The sequence below is a fragment of the Mesoplodon densirostris genome, chromosome 5, assembly GCF_025265405.1.
Source record: "Mesoplodon densirostris isolate mMesDen1 chromosome 5, mMesDen1 primary haplotype, whole genome shotgun sequence".
NCBI classification, from domain to species: domain Eukaryota; kingdom Metazoa; phylum Chordata; class Mammalia; order Artiodactyla; family Ziphiidae; genus Mesoplodon; species Mesoplodon densirostris.
The window spans coordinates 29,732,522-29,752,436 of NC_082665.1; the positions used below are offsets into that span (position 1 = coordinate 29,732,522).

Here is a 19,915-nt window from a genome sequence, read left to right on the forward strand (position 1 = left end):
CAGCAGATGAAGCTTCACTCGCTCGGCTGCCATTCACCTCCTGCTGTGTGGCCTGGTTCCTAACAGGTCATGGACTGGTACTGGTTTACAGCCCGGGGGTTGTGGACCCTATTTTAGGGTTTTTGTTTTTCTTTTTTGGTGAGAGGTGAGTGTTGGGAAAGATGTCATTAAATTTGAACTTAGTGACCTTTAGGCATCCTTGAGATATCCAAGTAGACATGGTGAATAACAACAGGTATATGTGTCTGGGTCTCATCAGACAGGGCTCAGCCGGGGGCAGAGGCTTGGTGGAGCACACAGTTGGTATTTGGAACCAGTGGAGCAGATGTGAGTTTTGGGGGGAAGACAACATGTTGCCATCTGGATATGTTGACTCTGAAGTATCTCTGAGAAATCTAGATAAGATCTTGGACAGAAATTAGAGATATGACCAATGACATTATATTCTGTGAAAGAGGAGGTAGTCACTCTGCCACAAGGGAGCAGGGATGGGTTTTACGGGGATTGATAACAAACTTTTTTGGATCTAGATGCTGTGGGAGAATCAAAAGGAGAAGAAAGCAGGGACAAATACAAGATGGCAGAAGGGCTGGGTGTCCCGCTGGTTGCTTTTCAGCTATTCTATGTGTGATAGTTGCCTTTGCTCAAGTCAGTCATTGTTGCCTCAAAGGAAGAAATTAGTTCAACAGATTTTTTTGTTTCCTTTCCTCTTGTTTTTTCTTTCCCTTTCCTTCTCTTCTCTCCTTCCTTCATCCCCTTCCATCCTTTCCTTTGTATCTTCCACCCACCTCCATCCCTTCCCCCTTCCCTTTCTTTCCTCCTCCTCCTCTGTCTTACCTTTCTCCTCCTCCTCATACTCCTTTGCTGTTTCCTTTGGAGTCAGGCAGACCCATGAAGTGATAAAGTGGCACAGAACAACAAAGGATCACTATCTGAGGGCTCAGTCTATCCAAAGAACGGCAATAGTTGTTCAGGGGCCTATAAGAAGAAGCAAAATGTGACTTCTCTAATCTTAGTAATATGTACAATCTAGATACCAAGTTGGAAAGACAAGATGTCCCATTTTTTCTCAGAAAAGTTTTCTCAAAATATTTGAATGTGGGATATATATATATTATTATTTTATTTTGTTTTTAATTACTGTTTAAATTATTTTAATAAATACTTTACCACGTATTTTATTGTTTGGCCTTTTCCCTATAATATTGGTATTTCTATCTAATGTTTATAAGATTGTATTGATTTTGAAGTTGTCTTACATTTTGGAGTACTAATATGATGAGATATGAAATTTTCTCTTTAGGAAGAACAGATTATTTTATAAACTTCAAGAATTCAAGATTCTTGCTCAGTTTTTAAATGATGTTGTAAATATTTCAAGCATTAGTTTGGCATATTTTCAGAGCTCAAATCAGCAATGTTCCACATGCAAATACACTATTCAGCATCTCAAGTTAAAATCACTTACATATCCAGAAAGGTAAGAAAACTAAATTTTGATTTCAATGTTATCTTTTAAACTTGAAAATATTGCTTTGCTAGGGAGTGGTTTAAAAATTCATGTATTTGAATATCTGTTTATTGTATTAAAATATATAAAATTAAAATATCGTATTTTATATAAATGTTGGAATATCTAAAAGATACAAAAATTTTTTTTGGCTTAGATGAGATTTATTTTGGAATTACATTACCCAAGCAAACAAAAAACACATACAGTCATTTCATGAGACACAATAAACATGAAAAAAGTGAGACAAATGTCTGCCTTAGAACTTTATCATCATTTCAATGGGTTTCTGATTGCTAGAAATCTCTCTTCTTTGGTTGACTGCAACACTTTCTCTTTATCTCTGTTTATGTTCCTGTATTTATATACTTGATTTCCCAATTACCTTTTTGTGAATGTCAAACACAGTAAATAAGAATTTCTGGAGAATAAAAATAATAAGTGGTAAGCATATGCATTTAGATGATGTCTACTTCAACAAAGGAGAACTGGGAAAATTCTTTGAAGTATGTTATTTTGTAAACTTTTGGTATGAGAATATTTAGTCATTCAAAAGTCAGTGAGTGGGGACTTCCCTGGTGGCACAGTAGTTGAGTCTGCCTGCCAATGCAGAGGACACAGGGTTCAAACCCTGTCCGGGAGGATCCCACATGCCACAGAGCAACTAAGCCCATGCGCCACAGCTACTGAGCCCGAGCACCACAACTACTGAAGCCCGTGGGCCTAGAGCCCATGCTCTGCAACAAGAGAAGCCACCACAATGAGAAGCCCGCACACCACAATGAAGAATAGACCCAGCTCACCACAACTAGAGAAAGCCCGCACACAGCAATGAAGATCCAGCACAGCCAAAAAATAAAAAAAATAAAAAAAATTATTAAAATAATGTCATTGTAATGGAGAGACAACAAGGGGTAATTATAATTTTGCCTTTGACTGAAATACTTACAAAAATACCAAAATATATGGACATTTTCAGTTAGGAACATTAGCAAAACCATTCCCTACCAAAGTATATCAGAGAGAGAAACAGAAAGATTTTTTGGGGGGGGGGTCATGTTTAAAGGACTAGAGCTGCAAGATTTTTAATCTTCAACTGATCTCTATCTATTATTTTAACAATGAAAACCTATGCTAAATATAAGAATAGAAACTGTAGTCCTACAAATAGAACTTTGTAGTCCTCAAAAAATAGATTTTAAAGAGGTCATGGTTGTTGCACTATCTCCTCCATTAATACCTCTCTGAGCCTCAGGATGCTGAGGATGAATAAAGAAGTGTAGTTGTTATAGTTTTACATGCTCTGTTTCTGGCACTTAAATGTAAAGGATTTATATTGTTCTAGAATATAGTCTTCTCCCTGTATATCATAACTGGAAAGAGAAACAAAAGAGTTTCTTCCTCAGTCTAGAAGAAGCATATGCTGTAAGTCGTGGCCAGGCATTAGCTAGGATCTTTGTATATAAAACAGCACATGAGCTCACTATGAGAAAGAGAAATTTAGTTCCATACATCTGTACAGTAAAAGGAACCAAGGATAATGTATAGATGGGCAAGTGCCAGAGCTAGATACTCATCTCTCATTGTTCAAGCAGAGGTGAACAGGAAAAAAACACAACAACAAAATGGTGCCTAATTCAGCATCAGCAACATAAGAAAGATCCAACAATCAAGATTGAGAAATAAGGTTGACTTTTTAAAAGATTTATTACAGGAAATTTCACAAAGAATTGCTTGGTGTTCTCAGTAATATTTAAGGAAACAGTAATCCATGAAGGAACAAGTGAAGAGCAAGATGATCAAGCAACTGACTGTGATTAAATGGAACTGACAGAGTTAAGAAACTAAGGTCAACATCAAATTTAGTGTCAACATTAAAAACAAGAAAGAGTAGAATTATAATGTAGAAAACTCATTTTTTTTTTTTTTTTTTTTTTTTTTTTTTTACGGTATGCAGGCCTCTCACTGTTGTGGCCTCTCCCGTTGCGGAGCACAGGCTCTGGACACGCAGGCTTAGTGGCCATGGCTCATGGGCCTAGCCACTCCATGGCATGTGGGATCCTCCTGGACCGGGGCACGAACCTGTGTCCCCTGCATCGGCAGGTGGACTCCCAACCACTGCGCCACCAGGGAAGCCCTAGAAAACTTGTTTTTAATAACCTACAGAATAAGGTAATATAATAGAGAAGATTGAGGAATAATTTTGGGGGAAAATAATTAAAATGCAAAAATATAGATACCTAGTATTGCTGAAGAGGAGACAACAGAAGAAGTAACTACAGATATGATGAAAGGAATCTCTCAACTGAAGATCATACAGATCTCAAATGGATAGAATGAACTAAGAACCAGGAAACTAAAAGAGAGCAACATTCAGAGCCACTCATATATTTTATTTTTAAGATTGAGTGATAAGTATAGAATTCTTCAAGTATTCAAAGCCTTCTTCATGGAATGGAAGATTTAATGCTGTAGCAATGGCAATTCTTATAAACCCGCCTGTAAGTTTAACATGACTCCCATCAAAATCTCCAGAAGAGATGGCTTAGCTCTTCCTAATTAACTTGGAATAACAAATTATTGAGATGAGCCAAGAAAATTTGAATAATGAGAGTCGTGTTTATAACTTTAACTATGAAACAGAAAAGCAAATTCCAAAACAGCAATAATTTTAAAAATTTGATACTGGCAGCAGAATATATACGCATTTAAGGGAGTAAAAGGAAAACTCCAAAATGTAATTTTGTAGATGATGTGAATAACCTTTCAAGTAATGACACAAGAATAAATGACAACTGAAAAAGATTTTAATGTCTTAATTATAACATATTCAAAATTAGTTATAGATATAGTAACATTAAATATAAAACAGTAAGGAGAAAACATAGGCAAATGTTTATGTATGCAGAATAATGAAAGCCAAGACAGAGAAACTAAATGGAAAATATTAATCAATTTGCCTCCCTACAAATTAAAAAATAAAATCTGTACGTCACAAACATTATTAACAAAAACAAAATAAGAAAACTTTTATAATGTGTGGGATATAGAATGGCTTTACGTTATTTATATATTAATACATTTTACAAAAATACAGAAAGACACATCTCAGTTAAAACACAGAGAAACATCTTTTTAGTTGCCTTAGTCAAAAAACCTGGGTTCAGCATAGACGTCTTTTTCTGTCACAGTCCACAGCCAATCATAAAAACTTTTGCCCCTACCTTCTAAACATATCCAGTATTCAACCACAGTCTCAATAAAAGCCAAAGCCCTCACAATGGTTTACAAATCCAACCTGACTCGGGGGCTACACCTCCACTTTCCCATACCTCTTTGACCTCAGCTCTTCCTTCACTGAACTGGCTCTTTAGATCCAGCATTGCAGGCCTCCTTGCTGTTCCTTGAACATACCAGGCAGGGTCTTTCTTAGAACCTTTGCACTGGCTGTTTCCTCTGCCTGAAAATTTCCTTCCCTAGAAGGCTAATTGTCTCTTCATGATTTTGCTCAGATGTCATTTTTTCAATATAGCAATCCTACCACTCCTGATCTCCCTGACCTTGCTCGTTTTGTTTGTTTTGTTTTTCCTCATAGGACTTATAGGTAGTATACTACATACTTATTTATTATGTATGTTGTTTATTATTATTTATTATTCTCCAGAATAGATCATATCTTGGATCACAAATCAAGCCTTGGTAAATTTAAGAAAATTGAAATCATGTCAAGTATCTTTTCTGACCACGACACTATGAGACTAGATATCAATTACAGGAAAAATATGTAAAACATACAAACTCATGGAGACTAAACAATACACTACTTAGTAACCAAGAGATCACCAAAGAAATCAAAGAGGAAATCAAAAAATACCTAGAGACAAATGACAATGAAAACACGACAACCCAAAACCTATGGGATGCAGCAAAAGCAGTTCTAACAGGGAAGTTTATAGCAATACAATCCTACCTTAAAAAACAAGAAACATCTCAAATAAACAACCTAACCTTATACCTGAAGCAATTAGAGAAAGAAGAACCAAAAAAACCCAAAGTTAGCAGAAGGAAAGAAATCATAAAGTTTTAAAAAGGAGAAGACTCAAATCAATAGAATTAGAAATGAAAAAGAAGAAGTAACAACTGATGCTGCAGAAGTACAAAGGACCATGAGAGATTACTACAAGCAACTCTATGCCAAAAAAATGGACAACCTGGAAGAAATGGACAAATTCTTAGAAAAGCTCAACTTTCCGAGACTGAACCAGGAAGAAAATATAAACAGACGAATCAAAAGCACTTAAATTGAAACTGTGATTAAAAATCTTCCAACAAACAAAAACCCAAGACCAGATGGCTTCCCAGGTGAATTCTATGAAACATTTAGAGAAGAGCTAACACCTATCCTTCTCAAACTCTTCCAAAATATAGCAGAGGGAGGAACACTCCCAAACGCATTCTACGAGGCCACTATCACCCTGATACCAAAAGCAGACAAAGATGTCACAAAGAAAGAAAACTACAGGCCAATATCACTGATGAACATAGATGCAAAAATCCTCAACAAAATACTAGCAAACAGAACCCAACAGCATATTAAAAGGATCATACACCATGATCAAGTGGGGTTTATCCCAGGAATGCAAGGATTCTTCAGTATATGCAAATCACTCAATGTGATGCACTACATTAACAAATTGAAGGAGAAAAACCATATGATCATCTCAATAGACGCAGAAAAAGCTTTTGACAAAATTCCACACCCATTTATGATAAAAACCCTCCAGAAAGTAGGCATAGAGGGAACTTTCCTCAACATAATAAAGGCCATATATGACAAACCCACAGCCAACATAGTCCTCAATGGTGAAAAACTGAAACCACTTCCACTGTGATCAGGAAAAAGATAAGGGTGCCAATTCTCACCACTATTATTCAGCATCATTTTGGAGGTTTTAGCCGCAGCAATCATAGAAGAAAAAGAAAAGGAATTCAAATCGGAAAAGAAGAGGTAAAGCCGTCATTCTTTGCAGTTGACATGATACTATACGTAGAGAATCGTAAAGATGCTACCAGAAAACTACTAGAGCTAATCAATGAATTTGGTAAAGTAGCAGGATACAAAATTAATGCACAGAAATCTCTTGCATTCCTATACACTAATGATGAAAAATCTGGAAGTGAAATTAAGGAAATACTCCCATTTACCACTGCAACAAAAAGAATAAAATACCTAGGAATAAACCTACCTAAGGAGACAAAAGACCTGTATGCAGAAACTATAAGACACTGATGAAAGGAATTAAGGATGATAATAGAGAGATATACCATGTTCTTGGATTGGAAGAATCAACATTGTGAAAATAACTATACTACCCAAAGCAATCTACAGATTCAATGCAATCCCTATCAAATTACCAATGGCATTTTTCACAGAACTAGTACAAAAAATTTCACAATTTGTATGGAAAGAGAAAAGACCCCAAATAGCCAAAGCAATCTTGAGAAAGAGAAACGGAGCTGGAGGAATCAGGCTCCCTCACTTCAGACTATACTACAGAGTAATAGTAATCAAGACAGTATGGTACTGGCACAGAAACAGAAATATAGATCAATGGAACAGGATAGAAAGCCCAGAGATAAACCCATGCACATATAGGCACCTTATTTTTGATAAAGAAGGCAAGAATATACAATGGAGAAAACACAGCATCTTCAATAAGGTGTGCTGCGACAACTGGACAGCTACATGTAAAAGAATGAAATTAGAACACTCCCTAACACCACATACAAAAATAAACTCAAAATGGATTAAGACCTAAATGTAAGGCCAGACACAATAAAACTCTTAGAGGAAAACATAGGCAGAACACTCTATGACATAAATGACAGCAAGATCCTTTTTGACCCACCTCCTAGAGAAATGAAATAAAAACAAAAACAAATGGGACCTAATGAAACTTAAAAGCTTTTGCACAGCAAAGGAATCCATAAACAAGACGAAAAGACAACCCTCAGAATGGGAGAAAATATTTGCAAATGAAACAACTGACAAAGGATTCATGTCCAAAATTTACAAGCAGCTCATGCAGCTCAATATGAAAAAAACAACCCAATCCCCAAATGGGCAGAAGACCTAAATTTCTCCAAAGACATTTCTCCAAAGAAGATATACAGATGCCAACAAACACATGAAAGAATGCTCAACATCATTAATCATTAGAGAAATGCAAATCAAAACTACAATGAGATATCATCTCACACCAGTCAGAATGGCCATCATCAGAAAATCTAGAAACAATAAATGCTGGAGAGGGTGTGGAGAAAAGGGAACCTCTTGCACTGTTGGTGGGAATGTAAATTGATACAGCCACTATGGAGAACAGTATGGACGTTCCTTAAAAAACTAAAAGTAGAACTACCATACGACCCAGCAATCCCCCTACTGGGCATATACCTTGAGAAAACCATAATTCAAAAGAGTCATGCACCACATTGTTCATTGCAGCTCTATTTACATTAGCCAGGACATGGAAACAACCTAAGTGTCCATCAGCACAGATGAATGGATAAAGAAGATGTGGCACATATATGCAATGGAATACTCAGCCATAAAAAGAAACAAAATTGAGTTATTTGTAGTGAGGTGGATGGACCTAGGGTCTGTCATACAGTGTGAAGTATGTTAGAAAGAGAAAAACAAATACCGTATGCTAACACATATATATGGAATCTAAAAGAAAATATAAATGGTCATAAAGAACCTAGGGGTAGGACGGGAATAAAGATGCAGACCTAATAGAGAATGGACTTGAGGACACAGGGAGGGGGAAGGGTAAGCTAGGATGAAGTGAGAGAGTGGCATGGATATATATACACTACCAAAGGCAAAATAGATAGCTAGGGGGAAGCAGCCGCATAGCACAGGGAGATCAGCTCTGTACTTTGTGACCACCTAGAGGGGTGAGATAGGGAGTGTGGGAGGGAGGGAGATGTAAGAGGGAAGAGATATGGGAACATATGTATATGTTTAACTGATTCACTTTGTTATAGAGCAGAAACTAACAACACCATTGTAAAACAATCATACTCCAATAAAGATGTTAAAAAAAAAAAGATGTGGAAGGGGTGTGTGTGTGTGTGTGTGTGTGTGTGTGATGGAATATTATTCAGCCACAGGGAAGAAGACCTCCAGCAGTTTGTGACAACATGGATGAGTCTTGGGCACCCTATGCTAAGTAATTTGTCAGAGAGAGAAAGAGAAATACTGTATGATATCACATGTGGAAGCTAAAAAAGCTGAACTTATAGACACAGAGACTAGAATGGTCGTTAACTAGAGCGTGGGAAGTGGAGGAAAAGAGATGTTGGTCAAAAAGTACAAGCTCCCAGTTATAAGATGAATAAGTTCTGGGAAACTAATGTACAGCTGAGTGATTATAGTTAACAGGTATTGTATTATATACTTGAAAGTTGCTAATACAGTAGATCTTAAATGTTCTCACCACACACTAAATGGTAATTATGTGATGTGATGCATGTGTTAGCTAACACTATGATGGCAATAGGTACTATGATAGGGAACTATTATACCTACCTGATTCCAAGTTCACACCCCTCAGGGGGAAGAAAAAGTTTTAAGGTCCCACTGCATCTCACCGATTTTGATTGGGCAAGTCCATATCTTTGAACCTCACACTGTGCTTGGGGAATTATATTCTTCTGATTGGCCAGGGAAATAAGTTCTTTCAGTGTTTTATGCTTAACTCTGAGACAAGATGGGATCAAGTTCATCCAAAGTTTATAGATTTAGAGTGGGGTAAAGAATGATGAGAGTAATATTGCCTGAAAGGGATAGATGCTTGGTGGCAAAAATAACAGACCACTACAGAGAGACTGAAAATATTTTGATAAGTCAGCAAAACATTAATTAAACATTGATTGTCTGGCTTGTAATCTATCTTACTAAAGTTAAATATTGATTTAACTAAAAAATATAATTCTGACTGGCTGACACAATTAACTTGTGAATGAAAGCAATAAATGAATAGCTAAGCTAGAGCACTCAAATTCAAATCTTTCAGAGTCTGGATACTTCAAACAATTTGGGGGTAAGTTAGGTTTTTTAAATAGGTATGTTTATAGTTCTGCATGACTATAATGTAATTTTGACCGACAAGACAACGTGAGATTAAACATTGAAGTAACTCCTCAAATAATTTACTCCAGTATCATGAGGGTTTATGTATAAATTTAGACGTTTGTCTTTTTTCAAATTAATTAAACATCTCAATCTATAATTTTGTAGCTTTGGCCTGTATGCTTTACTTACTTCATGGTAACTTCTCTTGTTAATTTAGTATTTCATTTCATTAAATAGTTTCAAGATTCTTTTGAAAATATTATACATGAAGCTTAGATTTAATGAGTGTAAGTATTTGGTTAAGAACAGCCAAAGAACTGTCTTTAGAGAGTAACCTCAGAAAACCAATTTACAGTTATACTATTTGTGCTGAAGTCATTAACACTTCATTTTTTGTCTTTTAAACTGCCCGGTTAAAAGGCCAAGGGTACTTTGGGAGAATGTGGGGATTGGAACGCTAGAATTGTGAAAGGCATTTAAAGGTAACAATTTTGGCAAAACTGTTTTACATTTTTACAGAGTTTGCTCACTCATTCTGAAGCCTGTCCCCCATTTTCACTATCCACAGCCCATTTTCTCGGGGGTCCTCAAATGGTGCTGTAGGTCTGTGTAATCTTGAGAGGTGACATAGATAAAGAACTCCAAACAATGTCAACAGTGTGAATAGCCAATGTGTGTTTCTATATGTAATGTAAACTATGCCTCATATAAGAATAAGGTTTTAGGACGACTGGAAATGAGCTTCTTTTGTATACCATTAAAGTATTGAACAAAAAGGTTACTATACCTAAATATTTTTAGAAATTCAATATTTTATTTACCATATTTAGGGACAAGATACTTTATTCATATTCTACTTCCAAAATTAATTATCTTAGATTAAAATTTTGTTGCAGTTATATACATTTTAAAAAAAATATTTGATAATTAAGATAAGTGATTATCTTTTTAATTTGCCTAAAGTTATGACATAATTTTAAATGGTAATTGTATAGTTGGACAATATAAGCAAGAAATTTCAGGTTATAATCCTAAAAACTACAGCACATATATTTTCACTAACTATGCTGTAAGATACAACTATAGTTATTATATAAATACCCAATAATTGATACAAATCTTAACAAAATTTGATTAAAAGTACATTACATAAATAAATATATAAATATACATGCATTTTACAATCAACCCGTGTTCACAAATTAGTTGCTTTTCTTTCTATATTTGCCTTGCAATATGTTCCATATGTTTTCAGTGACATATATGTGAAGTATACATTCGGCTCATAACAGATGCTCAGTTAGTAGCAATCCTTTCATTGCATTTTTATTCCCTTCTCTTGTTGGTCCCCAATTTAACTCTTCTTATACCTCCTTTTATCTATAAATACACAGCTCAAGCAATAGACTGGCCAAGCCCATAATTATATGAAAAATATAGGCCTGTTTTGCTGAAGTAATTCATCAATAAAATGCTTTATTCCCAATAATTCTGTGAAACTATGTCACATTCTCCAGCCATAAAAACACTCCTACCTTTTTGTACAAGTTCCATTCATTAACACTTTGTAAACTTCTTATCCAAACTCCCTATTCACTTCTACCACACTTCCCACTCTTATAATGTAGTGATCAGAATCCTCACCCATCAGAGTTTTGGGGGATATAAGAAGACTCTCAGCAGAGTTACGAACTTCAGAAAAAGAAATCTGCATTGATTGCAAATTTATCTCATAAAGTGGAATTTATCTTGTGAGTTATTTGCCTTAAACTCAATTTAACCTTCTCCTTTAGGGTACTAGTATATAAGAAGGAGGATTTTTAGTTTTTTTCCAAGATGCATGTTTTAAGGAAACATTATTGTGTACAAAGGATTGATGACTTCTTTGAAGATTTAGGCATTAAAAGGATATCCCAGAGAAGTTTGTTTTAATATTAGTGAACTTCTTTCAAGATGAATTATAGTGGTTAAATTTATTTAGCATCTACTACATCCCAAATGCTACTTTTACAATTTTTGCAACAACTCCATGAGTTAAGTGTTTTCTTTGTTTTACTAGTAAGGGAACAGAAACTCGGAGGTTTTATAACATGTCTAAGGTTTCTCAGCTGAGAAGTGCCTTCGCAATGACTCGAAGCCAAACTTTTCTTGGCTTTTTTCATTTGTTGTTTTCTTTGCTTTTACTTGCTGCTCTTTTTATAGGAATAAACAGTTTTTCACTAATTAATATAGTCAACTATTCCCATTGTGGAGCATTTGGAAAATTTAATTCATATATAATCCTACAACTAAGAGATAACACTTAATATTTTATCATACTTACTTGTAATCGCACATGCTACAGTTGAATCATGAATTTAATTATTTACATTTAATTATAAGCAGGCTTTTTGTGTAGAATCATGCAGCTTATTCACTACAATAACAGCTTCAAGGGTCACTGTTCACATAGATAATAATGTGACCACATTGGACTTGGAGCTGTGCAACATCATGTACCTGGTTATAAGCAATTTTTCTCTTTTTAACTGTAAGTTAATGACTCAATATATTTCATCTTTTGTAGAATATTCAACTTAGATTTTCCTTTATGTTGAATACTTTCCCCCCAATTTTTGTTTTTCATAAACACTATCCATGTATAAACAACTATCTGCACTTTAAACAAGTGCCTTTTTTATATTCATAGAAAGAACATTTTCAAATCTTTTACCTCACCACATGATGTTCACACCTTGACACAGAATGTCGGTGACCCTACAGACAGTCATAGGTTGCTCCATTTATTTCTCTTTTTCAAGTCACTTATAAGAGGAAAAGAAAGTGTAAAGGCAGACAGGTATGTCCACTATTATATTGGATTCACTGTCTCCTTAATCGTGTTTTACACAGACAAATGTTATATACAACTCCTTCATTGGTTAAGTAAGAAATGTGGTAGTCATTGGGATAGGCTGCAGAGAAAAAAATAAGCATGTGTGTCATTTTAATTTTTATATAAAATCTAAACAGTGGATAGACTATGACAATTTACTAAATTTACAAAATTTTGATGCAATTACTTCTACTCAGGGAAAAAAAAACCTAAAATACATTTTGTGGGTGGTTAACAAAACTCTTAACTTTCCCTGTTGGCTGTGGATGCTAACAGATGCTTGGATGAAATATGTGCTTTAAGTTTAATTACCTAGATAATTGCAGTAACCATTTAGTTGCTTTTCCCATTTAGATCTATCCATACAGATAATGTGCAATTAATGAGAATTAGCACTGCCAAAGCATTGGGAATGTGAGTTATAAAAATATGATGCCTTATGGTCCAGACTAAACTGTGTATCTACTCAATCAGTAATTAGCTATCTGTAACAAACTATGATAGAGACTACACAAACAACATAGTTCTTCTGAGCTTTTCCAGTGGACTAGGCTTTCAAACTTAGGGACTGAGAGGAATATTCAAGTGGAGGTACCTGGATGACTTCCTGAGAAAAGTTGAACTAAACCTACTTTTAAAAACTTTACTTAATAAGTAAAATGTACTCTTTTTGGTTTACAGTTCTATGAGGGTTTTTTGTGTGTGTGTGTGTGGTACGCGGGCCTCTCACTGTTGTGGCCTCTCCCGCTGCGGAGCACAGGCTCCGGACGCGCAGGCTCAGTGGCCATGGCTCACGGGCCCAGCCGCTCCACGGCATGTGGGATCCTCCCGAACCGGGGCACGAACCCGTGTCCCCTGCATCAGCAGGCGGACTCTCAACCACTGTGCCACCAGGGAAACCCCAGTTCTATGAGTTTTAATACGTGCATAGAGTCATATAACCACCACAACAATTAAGATACAGAACATTTCCATCAATCATAAAAACTGCCTTGTGCTGCCCCTTTATTTTCAACTCCCCATGCCCACTCTCTGACAACCCCTGCATCTAGATTTGCCCTTTCCAGAACATTATATAAATAGAATCATATAGTATGTTGCCTTATAAATATGGCTTTTTTCACTTAGCTTTAGACATTTAAAATTCATCCATGTTGTTGCCTATATCAGTGGAATGTTATTGATGAATAGTATTTTATTGTATGGATATATCACAGTTCCTTTATCCATTCACTAGTTGGAGGAAATATAATTTATTCATAATTTTTCATATCTGTCCATGACCAGAGCCAACATAAATATTTGCCTGCAGGTTTTTATGTGAACATATGTTTTCATTTATCTTAGATAAACACCTAGAAGAGAGATTGTGGGGTCATATTGTGAGTATATGTCTAACTTTATAAGAAACTGCCAGACTGTTTTCCAAGGTGACTGTACATTTTGTATTCCCACTGGCACTTATCAGAGTTCTACTGCTCTCTTACACCAAAAACTGCACCTTCAACCATTTCTTTGTTGTTTGTTTTTTATTTTTGCTATTCTAATACTTGTGTAGAGGTAGCTCACTGTGTTTTTAATTTGCATTTCTCAAATGACAAATGATGTTGATGACCTCTGCCATTTAATTGAGGGTATCTGGATCTTTAAATTTAATGTAATTGTAGATATATTTGGGTTTAAATCTATCATCTTGCTATTTTGTTTTATGGTTGTCCCATCTGTTCTTTGTTCCCAATTTCTCATTGTCTGCCTTCTTTTGATAAATTGAGGAGTCCTATGATTACATTTGATCTTCTTTGTGGGTTTATTATCTATAACTACTGTTTGATTATTTTAGTGGTTTCTTTGGGGTTTATATTATAATCTTTATTTTATCACAGTGTACCTTCAAGTGAATTTTACTACTTTACATATAACATGGGAGCCTTACAGTAGTATACTTCCATTTCTCTCTTGTGCTGTTGTTGGCATACATTTTAATTATACATGTGCTAAGATCTCTATAATACACTACATCACTTTTCTTCAAAGAAGTATGTCCATTAAAGATACATAAATCATTAGGAAAAGTCTTATATATTTTTTCCATATCGTTACCATTTCTGGTGCACTTCTAACCCTTATGTAGATGCATATTTCCATCTGGTATAATTTATCTTATAACAAAAGGAGTTCCTGTAAGATTTTTTTGTAGGATCTGATAGTTGTGAATTCTTTCAACTTTTGTGTGTCTGAAAAAGTCTTTATGACGTCTTTATTATGAAAGATAATTTCTCTGGGTATAGAATTCTAGTTTGACAGTTGTTATTATTGTTTTACTTTCAGTACATTAAGAATGTTGCTGTACAGTCTTAGACCATGCATTGATCTTAATGAGAAATATATTAATATCCTTCCTTTGTTCCCATGAGGAAAATAAGCCTCTTTTCTCTGGCTTGTTTTAAGATTTTCTCCTTATCACTGATTTTAAGCAGTTTGATTCGATGTGGCTTTTTGGAATTTTTTTTTTCATATCTGTTGTGTTTAGTGTTTGTTGACCTTATTGGGTCCATGGGTTTACGGATTTCATCAGATTTTATCTAAATTTTTAACTTCTTTTGAAATATCTTTTTCTATGTCCCTACTCTCTCCTCTCCCTTTGGGGACTCTAATTTCAAGTTTATTAGGCTGCTTGAAGTTGTCCCACAGTTTACTGATACTCTGTGAAGTTTTAAATTTCATTTACTCCCTACATTTCATTTTGAATAGTTTCCATTCCTGTGTCTTCAAGTTCACTATTCTTTTCTTCTTCAATGTCTAAGTTGATATTTATCCTATCCAGGGTATTTTTCAACTCAGATGTTATAGCTTTCACCTATGGAAGTTTGATTTGACTCTCTTAATATCTCTTATGTCTCTACCTAGCTATTTGAACATATGAAATACAGTTACAATAACTCTTTGAATATCTTTGTCTGCTGATTCTCACATCTATGCTAGTTCTCAGGTGGTTTCAATTGGTTGACCCTCATATGGTTCCATTTTCCTGCTTCTTTGCATGCTTGGTAATTCTTGATTAGACACCAAACATTGTGTATTTTTTCATGTTAGGTGCTCCATATTTTTGTATTCTTATAAATATTCTTTAGGTTTTTTCTCAAGATGCTCTTTTGTGTGTGTGTGTGTGTGTGTGTGTGTGTGTGTGTGTGTTACGTGGGCCTCTCACTGTTGTGGCCTCTCCTGTTGTGGAGCACAGGCTCCGGATGCGCAGGCTCAGCAGCCATGGCTCACGGGCCCAGCCGCTCCGCGGCATGTGGGATCTTCCCGGACTGGGGCATGAACCCGTGTCACCTGCATCAGCAGGCGGACTCTCAACCACTGTGCCACCAGGGAAGCCCTTAAGTTACTTTTAAACAGGTTGATTCTTTCAGGTCCTGCCTTCAAGGTGTTTTAGGCAGGACTGGAGTAGGGCTACGTTTAGGGTTAATTACCCCCACTACTGAGGCAAGACCATTCTATTCTTTTTAACTGATCATCTGGCAGGTAGGAACAGACACCTTTGTTAGTGCTGGGAACCTTATCCTAAGTAAGTTTTAAAAATACTAGATGCATAGATGTGGTGATATGTTGTACAAAAACCCTAGGGAGATTTTTCAAATAAAGAAGCATGTCTATTCCCTGTAATTTGGTAGAATATATATGGATTAAAATTAAAAGCTAATTATATTTAAATTTTAGAGAGATTTTTTAACCCTTGGATTTCTTGTATTTTTTTTATTAAAGTTTATACTTTATCAATGTACTGTGCTCATTTCTGCTAATTTGTGGTAAACAAAGCATTAGAAATGCAATATTCAGTGCTCTTTTATTAAATTAAAAAATCCACTAAATAGTCTTCTTCCTATGATAGTTCAACATATATCACATATTTTTTTCTAAATTATAGAGTTTAAAAATTTTGATTTGGGGAGAAGGAACTATTAATAACATAGGATAAATGATCTCAAAATTAGAGTCCTGGTAGTAGAACTAGATAGGCTTTTCACTATGTAAAAACAAAGAAAATTAATTTTTCTCATATGTTTTGGTAAAATTTAACTTTGGTAGGTGCAATGAACCTGACTAAACTGCTTTGTAATGCTTGCAGAGGCTTTGTAAAATGTGGAATATTTAATAAAAATATACATTTACTATACTGAACATATTTCAATGGTAACAGAGTTATGAGCTTTTATTTTTTTGTAGAAAATAAGTAACAGCACACTTGCCCTAATATTGTATTATGAATATGTGAATAGAACAATTACTTAACAATTGAGGTAATTTATTAAAAAGTCTAATAACACCCTTGTCCTACAATGACAACTTAAAAATTAAGCAGATCAGGGATGTCCAGAACACTGAAGGCTCACTCATTGAATAAAGACTGTAGCAGGCTAGATTAAAAATTGACATAAGTATATATGTATTTGTTGAGGAAGTGGTAAAGTCATTCTTCCACTTATTTCTTAATAATGGAGAAAGGATTATATCTGATTTTTTGATTATGTTCTGAACTCTGACAATTTAACAAAAAGCTACTTTTGCTAATATCTAAGAATCAGAATCTTATCAACTTGAGGTACTGTCATTTCATATTTACTTCTATACTATTAAAATTAAAATTCCTAGATGCATTTATTATTTCAAGGGGAAAATATTATAGTATTCTATATCAGCTTTTAGAATTAAAGATGAATATGTTCATATTTTATTACTTTTCAAATATTAGCAGATATAGGAAATTGATTAAAAATGGAAGAATTTAACCTAACAATACTGTTGATATTTTTAAAACATGTCCAATGATGTCTTAATCAAGCTAGAAGGAGACAGACAGCAATATATCTCTTGAACTAGAGCAGTGCATATGTCAAATAAAGGTGAACTACCAGCACCTGTGCAGTTGAATTGCTCCCTTTTCCCTAAGTTAGTATGGTTGATACAGGAGATTTCCATTTATTACACCATTTTTTCCTTTAGCTCCTTTCCTGAATTTTGACCAGTCTTTGCTTATTCTAGTTGAGTGCTTTTTTGAAGTTTTCAAGACATTAACAGGAAGATAAATTACGAGACAAGATGCATGATTCACCACAGTGACGTGACTTCTCAGAAACCTTCAAATACTAAATACACAATTTCTCCAAGATATAGAATACTTTAAATGTTATTATTTCCATTTTAGCAGGTGGCAGAGGATTGATTAAAACATTTGGCAAAATTGTCTGTGCAATTCAGCCCAACTCTTCCATGGTGGCTATCACGGTAGAAGAAGTGGCCCAGCCACTAAGAATTAAGTTCAGTTTTCAGCTATTTCAGTATTCAAAAATATTTCCCATTCAATGTATGTATTCCAGTGAAGCAGCAAGGAGAGAAGATGTTGAAGCACAGAGAATTTTTTCTTTCTCACAAATACTGTGTCTGTTCATCCCTATGTAGACAAATGAGATGGAATAGAAATGATCCTAGAGGTTTATCTCAACTCCCTGCATTTAGAGAACTAGTTAGTTACAGGCATAGGGTATTCCAATATTTATGAGAAGAAAATAAATTTGCTGTTTTACTAATAGTTATTTTTTCTCTCTCTCTTTCTCTTTCACAGACCACCACTACGCACTTATAATTTTGTACTTAAAGAAAATGAGGAAATATTTCTCAGTCCAAATACATGCGTACCAAGTGAAATATAAAATGCCTTCTTCTATCAAATGTAACAACTTATTTGTGAATTAAAGAACTTATAAATGGAAACAACACAATTAGTATTTCTTTCAGAATGCATTGTTCAATCTGAAATTCAGATATTTCTACTTGAATAAATTTTTAAGAATCAAAAATATAGAATATTTTAAAATGCATATGCTAAAGCATTCTGAATATATTTTAAAAGCTATTTATTTCTGTTTACCTTAATCAAATGTTTCTCATTGAATGTTTCCCTTAATTACTTAGTATTAAAAGATAATATGTCTTTAGAAAAAGAGAGAAGCTTATTGCTTCAACACACTGTCTAAATAGTATCATTTTCCGCTCAGAATGCAGTAATAAATGAATTTTTAAAAAATTTGTAAATTTATCATTTTGAGAAGTCACTTGGATTAATGTAAATCTTGTAAACATAAATACGCCTTCTGTTTAGTGAGCTATTTGGCATTTTGCAATGCTTTGTAAATAAAGGCTTTGTTTCTGTGGAGCACAACAATCTATGGGCCTGAAATCCTTAGTGTCAGATCTGGGCTCTACCATTTACTAATGGTGTGATCTTGAGTAACAAAATTTACCTCACCATGTTGCAGTTACCTAAGAATTTTTGTGAAGATTGATTCAACACTTTGACTAGTGTCTGCCCATAGTGATAATAACAATAAAAATAATAACAGCTAATGCTTACATACATCGCTGTATTCTTGGCATAGTTTGATACTTTATATACATCAATTCATTTAATCCCTACAAAAGCCCTATGAGATTGGCCTTGTTGTCTCCACTGATGAAGAAATAGAGGCATAAAAATGTTAACTAATTTACCCAGGATTGGGTAGTTGTGTCCTTATACAATTATGGCCCACTCTAACGGACTCATTTTAATTTAATCACCTCTTTAAAGACCCTGTCTCTAAATATACTCACATTCTGGGGTACTGGGAGTTAGAGATTTAGCATATGAACTTTGGGGGGAAAAAGTTCATCTCATAATACCTTCTATCACTCATTAGCTCCACAGTGATGACCTTTGTATAATGACCTTTGAAGGTGAATTGGGACCATTATTGGTGCCTACCTGGAAAACACTGATGTGTAAGACCCTTGATGTATTATATGTGTGTTCCAGGCAGAAACAAGTAGAAGGCTCTTCACATTTTGCTTAGGGATTTAAGCAGTGCTGCCTGCACCTCTACTGTCTGTCAGTCCTTCTTGAAAATAGCTCCTTGAATTTCTGCCTAAACCCTTCACTCTACAGGCCTCTGACCAAGCAATAGATACCTTCTCTCTCCTCTCTGTCACTTAGGCATTTGCTCACAAACTTCCCACATTCTTAAAACCACGAATGCTTATGTAATTTCACTTTTCCAATCCCCCTCAAATAGTTTGTCAGATATCCTCAGAAAATTTGAATCTCAGTTTGTGACATTTAAAATTAAATAAAATGCATTAGAGATATGTTCCTAGGGGCAGAAATCCTGCTGTAGTATTTGTGACTGCTTAGGGCCTCTGGGTAGCAGAGAAACAGTACCCGACTTGTCCCACAGCATATTAAATTAGGGCCCTGTAACCATCATAAGAAAACTTCCTTGTCATAAGTGATGGAATCTTTCACGGATAAGTTGAAGATATAAACTTAGGAAATGTTTATAGGTTTTCCTATTGC

The 19,915-nt window shown here is 34.9% G+C and overlaps 1 protein-coding gene across 1 annotated transcript in view; it reads left to right on the top strand.

The window, feature by feature from the left end:
- LIPI (lipase I) overlaps nt 1-18,236 on the top strand; it is a 59,854-nt gene extending 41,618 nt beyond the window's left edge. Inside the window, 2 exon segments of the mRNA XM_060099796.1 lie at nt 1,304-1,480; nt 18,149-18,236. Coding sequence (XP_059955779.1) covers nt 1,304-1,480; nt 18,149-18,236 — 265 coding nt within the window.
- The last annotated feature ends 1,679 nt before the right edge of the window (nt 18,237-19,915 follow it).